Below are 6,000 nucleotides of genomic sequence, written 5' to 3'. Positions count from 1 at the left end.
CCAGGCAGTGTTGCTGAATATGGTTCTGGCTGGCCATTTTTGAAGTGGGCCAGAAAGGGGTGTTCTCAGACAGAGGCAGGGAGGATCCAGCAGCTATGTGGGTGCCTGTATAGCTGAGCAACAAAATAGGACCTTTTAAATACTGGTCCAACTTTGGTCACTTAGCTATGCGGGTGCCAGCACTGAATATCAGCTGGCACCCACATAACTTCTGAATAGCACCCAAAGATATCAATACGCTCCCCTCCCTCCTAGGGCTGCTGAGAGACACAGCTGGGCCTGGGGCAGGACCACCACCACCCCCCCCCCCCTTCTGAGCCACTGCTGCGCCACGCCCCTCACTCTTGGGCCACCTCCCACAGTCTCTCCCCACAGTCGAGCTGCCCGCTCACCCTCTTACCTTCCTGTGTCTGACTGCTCCTCCCTTGGACTGTTGTCTCCTGCTCCTGTGTGCCTGGATGATTGCATTAATGCAATAACCTGGGTCACCCGGGTTATCATGTTAATGCAATCATCTGGGTCCTGGCATGCAGGAGCAGGAGAGGGACAGACCCAGAAGCAGGCAGGCAAAAAGAAGCTTCTACTGCTCCCTCAAAACCTTGCCGGTGCTGGGCCCCCCTTGGAGGCTGGGCATGGGGAATTTTGCCCCCTGCCCCCCCCCCCCCATGGCCCTGCTCCCTCCTGCCCACACCTAACATGGTCCAACCCTTCTCCTGAATCTCCCCATTCACATCAGACCCCCCCAAACCCCTCACACTCACCTAGCTGTAGTTCCCCTCTCCCAAGCCTAGTTTATCATCCCTGGTGGTCCATTGCGGTAGTCTGGACAGGAGCAATCCCCAATCCCTTCTGCCCCTAGTGGTGCCATCTAGAAAATGACCACTGTGAGCTCTAGTGGTAGTCTCATGGTACTACTACTAGAACTCAGACCTACAAAGAGTGCATAATATTATTGGTAAATGATAAATCAAACTTTTGTGTTTTTTCTGCTTGCTTTTATTTGATAAGTACATACAATGACATGGGATATGCCACTGAAATTTCCCATATCACTGCAAATGAATGCCCATCTTTTACATGTTGTAATGATAGTCAGACCTGGGCAAAGATATATAGACAGATGATAAAACAATGCAGCTATGATATAAGGTATCAAGCACTTGCTTCTGTATCCATGTGTGTCAAGGCACAGATCTCCATAACATCCTGAGGTTCCTCTTTGGAATCGTTTTTTGATTCAACTGCAATTTTATCATCCTAACAAATGAGAAACAAAATAAATCTAGGTCATGTGGGCACAAGACAGGTGGCAAAACACACTTAAGTGTAAAAAGACAGACAGAATGGCAAGTTGAAAGAGATAAAGACAAGAGAAAGGACGAGAATGAAAACCAAAACAAAATGCAGAAACAGGCAGAGCAAGAGCAAGATGTAAGACAAAAATCTGAAAAAAATCAAAGAAGAGGGATGAGAAAAGGAGACCCAGGAGGGAAAATAAGAGACAAACATACAGAGAAGAGACAAATAGAGGGTTAGAAATAGAGTGAGAAAAAGAGAGAAATAGTAAAAGTAAATAAATTACACAGCGCTGCTCTAGTATTTATTCACAGGATCTACAGTATCTGTCTAGATCCACTTTATATATCTACAATGCAAAATATTTCTTGATCTAGCAGCTTATGAACATGAACATGTGCCCATGTTAAAATATTATGGAACTGTATTTCTGCATTTTTACATTCAGGTCATGGTGAGATCCTGATATCTAACAATTCATATTCACGTGATACTTTTAATATCATGTCTTGTATCTTTGGATGTTTCTTTAGCTTTTGACACATTGGACGAGGATTTGTTACTGGTGAAATTAAGGAGGTATGGTGTTACTGGATTGGTGTGGAGTTGGTTTGAGTCATTGTTGAAAGGTCATTGCATGCAGGTCTATAGTGGGGGAAAGTTTCTCCAGTTGTCCAAGTGTCTAGAGGAGTTCCGCAGGGTTTAGCATTATCTGCTTTGTTATTTAATATTTATATGGCATCTTTAGGTAAGGTATTTGAAAGTTTGAAGGTAGATCATCGGATTTATGTGGATGATGTCCAATTTTTCTTTCCAGTTCAGGGTGTATTGCAATGGACGAGTGAGAAATTGAAGAACTATATGGATGTGATAGTAGATTGAATGGGAAGACACAGGTTGGCCTTGAACTTAAAAACAGAGTTGATGTTTATTGGGAAGGATGAAGAGCTAACTCAATTGAGGGCTGTGAAGGTGGTTGATGTGGAATTGCCCATTAGAGAGAAGATGCTTGATTTGGGGGTGACCTTGAATACTCATTTGTCAATACAAGATCAAGTTCTGACCATAGTTAATTCTTAATTTTTCCAGTTGCATTTCTTAGCTAAATTGAAACCTATGTTGGCTGGAGGCGATTTTAGATCAGTGGTTCAGAGTTTGGTTCTTTCTAGGATTGATTTTTGTAATGCGTTATATTTAGGCATCACTAAATCTAGGATACAAGCATTACAAACAATTCAGAATGCTGCAGCCAAATTGATAGTTGGGGTGCTGAGATTTGAGCATGTGTCACCTTTGCTGAACAAATTACCTTGGTTGCCAATTGTCTATAAGATTGCGAAGTTTATGCACCAGATTTTGTACTCATCTTCTCTACCAAGGTATTTTAGGCAAGTGATTACTGTGTATCAGCCAGCAAGAGCTTTGCGATCTGGAACATCATGCAGGTTTCAAGTAAAAGAATATGTGTAAATTATGCAAAGATACGTACAACAGCTTTCTTTATTGCAGGGCCTGTGCTGTAGAATGGGCTGCCTGGGTATTTGAGACTATGTAGGAGTGTGGAGCAGTTTAGGAAAAGCTTGAAAACATATTTTTTTGTTAAAATGTGGAGTTAAGCCTGCTGTTTGTTGGACTGATAATGAATAGTTTATTTTTATAGTTTGTCTTTTTATTATGCATTCATTGTTTATTTTTTAATATGTATGTTTTTATTGTACTCAGCTGAGTTGTAAGTGAATTAGAATTTTTTTTAATAAATATATATTATGCACCCTTTATCTAATCTAAGCCATTTAACTATCTTTAGCCTTTCTATATCTTTCTTACTCCTTTACTCACGCCTACAAATTATTCCAGGGGAATCATACATACAAACCTTACCTGTTCTGGAGAGTTCTTGCAGCACAAAGATTTCAAGCAATAGCCTCCGGAATAAACGGTGATGCACAGCTCTGCAATCATGGTAGTCAGCAGCAGTACAGTAACGCTCATGAAAAGTGTCTTCAAATAATCCTGCAAAAAGAATGACATTCTTAGCAGCAATCACTAGGGATGTGCATTCATTTGAAATGGCACAGGAAATTTCAACAACGTACCCTATGTCATTTCATGCAGTTGGTAAATGAAAATGAGCAGAAAAAAAACACAATTTTATGTTTTTTTTTCATGTCATAAGAACATAAGAATAGCCATATTTGGTCAGACCAGTCCAACATTTCTTCTTTGCCCTATACTCCCTCCACCCAAGAAGCAGTAAAAATATTACCTTGGCTCATGGGGATCCCCAAGCCCCACCAGCAGAAGAGTCCTCTCCGGAAACACCGCCCCCCCCCCCCCCCCAAGCTATCTCAACCTTGGGGCAGTCAGTGGTGCATCTCCAGCTACCAACGCAGGCATCCCCCACCAATGCTCTATTCATGGGCATGAACTGAGCACATGTGTCAGCCTTGGTGGCTGGAAGAGCGTCACCAAGTGCCCCAAGATTGAGACAGCTTGGGGGGGCTCCAGAGAGGACTCTTCAGCTGGCAGGGTTTAGGGATCCCCACCAGCTACACTGTCAATGTGTGCCGCCTCTGGCTGGGCCTGACTCAAACTGGGTGGGCCCCTACCCACCAGGGCATACCTGTGGCCATGCCTCTGTCTGGTACAGATATCATCCCACATAAAACACAGCTATTTTGTCCCTTATTTTCCTTTTCACCATCTCCAAACAAAACAACTGTCCAGAATATGATCACCAGCTATAGATGACCCAGAAAATTATAGGCTCCCCAATTTCAGAGACATTTATTTATTTATTGTCTGATTTTATAGGACCACAGGTATCCAATCTTGGTTGACAACCAACTAAAAATTGCCCAACAGGAAATTTCCTTATATCCTTAATTGATCACATCACTCCCCTTTTGCAAAAATTCCATTGGCTTCCCATAGATCGACGAGTTATCTACAAGCTTCTAATACTTACTTTCAGAGTTTTTAGATTAGGTCTGCCTGACTACTTAGCCTCTTCAACAATTCCCTATTCCACAGTTCGGTTACTGCGTTCTATCAATGATTTCTGTCTGGTTCTTCCGAGCCCAAAATCTGCTCAGCTTACTGATGGTTGTGCTTTTTTCTCTACTGCTCTGTTTTTTTTTTTTTTTTTGGAACTCTCTCTCAATTTCAATCAGGGCAGAATCATCTTTCAAAAATTTCCTGGCTTTTCCATCAAGCCTACAACACGACCACCTAAGTCTGGGAATACATACTCATTGAGTTATCACTGGTTTCTTCCTCTCTCAGTTCCCCTTTTCCTTGTATCACTTACCCTTTTTTGCTCCAACTGTTTACCTCTTGTCTGTTACCCTTTTAACGTACAGCTGTCCAGCTTCTGTCCAGTCTTATCAAATGAATGTTGAGTATTTTTCCTATTTTACATTGTAGTTCCTTTCCATCTTTTATATTTTTAAATTTTTATTGCACACCGCTCAGATCTGCCAGTTAATCTGAGCAGTATATAAAGTTTTAATAATCCTAAGTATAAACAAACATAAAAACTAGTGTAGAGTCAAGAACAGGTTGAACAGAAGGTACAGCAGAGTTCATGAATATTCAGAGATCCTCTGACTTAGAGAGATAAAGAAGCAGTTTATGTTGGGCTATCCAATAAATGATTTTGTCTAGGTTAAGTCATTCTTTAGGTTCATATTCTATAATGGCAATGTAACTGCATATGTGCCCTTATAGAATCCAACTTTGTACCATAATTTCTGGTAACTAGTGCCCCATTGCAAAATTGCCTCCTAAATTGCCAATTTTCCTAGTGGAGGAAGATGAATAATGGAGTACCACAGGGATCTGTACTGGGATTAGTGCTTTTTGACATAGTTATAAATTATCTAGAAATGGGAATGATGAGTGAGGTGATCAAATTTGCAGATGGCACAAATTTTCAAAGTTGTTAAATCACATGTGGATTGTGAAAAAAAAATTATTCTGGGGGTGACTTTCCAAAATCCCTTGTTTCCTTTTGTCACCCCCACCCTCTAGTTTAAATGTCTATAAACATATTGTCTGAATTTCTCCCCAAGGATCCCTTTCCTCTCACAGAAAGATGTAGCCCATCATTACAGTACAGCCACTTATTGAATTCCTCTGTTTTGCGTAGTCTTTCCTCTCCCCTCCCCCACATAGGAATTACTTCAGAAAAAGCCACAGTCCGAACCAAAGATTTCAGACCCTCCCCCAGCTTCTAGAACGCTCTCTATGTTGTAAACTTGCTATTGTTGACCAGGTCATTTGTCCCCAGGTGAATTACAACATCAGCATTTGAAACCTTGCTGTCTTCTCGGATCACTTTCAGTATTTGTTCTGTACATCTTGTAGCTGAAGATCTTGGAAGACATTTCACTAGGTTGGAAACCCTGAACTGTGTTCCTAAGTTAATGCCCCTGATAATGGAGTCTCCGAGCAGAAAGAGTTTTCTGCTTTTCACCATTCTGTCATTATTTGGGGGATGTTTTTTGGGTTGTGCTACTTTCATTGCCTCTGGTTCCTCCACAGTACGTCTTTTTTCACCATCATAATGATGCAACGCTGCAAAAGAATTTGATAGGGGCAAAGCTTGGGAGGGCAAGTGTTTCTGTGTCGCAGATCTTAGTCTACCAGAGCCTACTGTGACCCATCTATTCCTCTGATGTTTCATTCTCTGAGGAAGTGGTG

General features: G+C 41.6%; 1 protein-coding gene across 4 annotated transcripts in view; it reads right to left on the bottom strand.

Annotated features, from left to right (window-relative positions):
- Positions 1 to 504: 504 nt before the first annotated feature.
- Positions 505 to 6,000, bottom strand: part of LOC115482321 (transmembrane protein 176B-like) — a 40,145-nt gene continuing 34,649 nt past the window's right edge. For all 4 annotated transcript variants that reach the window (XM_030222037.1, XM_030222049.1, XM_030222056.1 and 1 more), the window contains 2 exons: positions 3,178 to 3,309; positions 505 to 1,257 (listed from right to left, as the gene is read on the bottom strand). In XM_030222037.1, the coding sequence (XP_030077897.1) occupies positions 1,153 to 1,257; positions 3,178 to 3,309 (237 nt within the window). In that variant the 3' untranslated portion in view covers positions 505 to 1,152. The remainder of the gene's footprint in view (positions 1,258 to 3,177; positions 3,310 to 6,000) is intronic.

The sequence above is a fragment of the Microcaecilia unicolor genome, chromosome 1, assembly GCF_901765095.1.
Source record: "Microcaecilia unicolor chromosome 1, aMicUni1.1, whole genome shotgun sequence".
Lineage (NCBI taxonomy): Eukaryota > Metazoa > Chordata > Amphibia > Gymnophiona > Siphonopidae > Microcaecilia > Microcaecilia unicolor.
The sequence above is the reverse complement of the archived record's forward strand: the minus strand, read 5'-3'. Positions and strand labels throughout refer to the sequence as shown.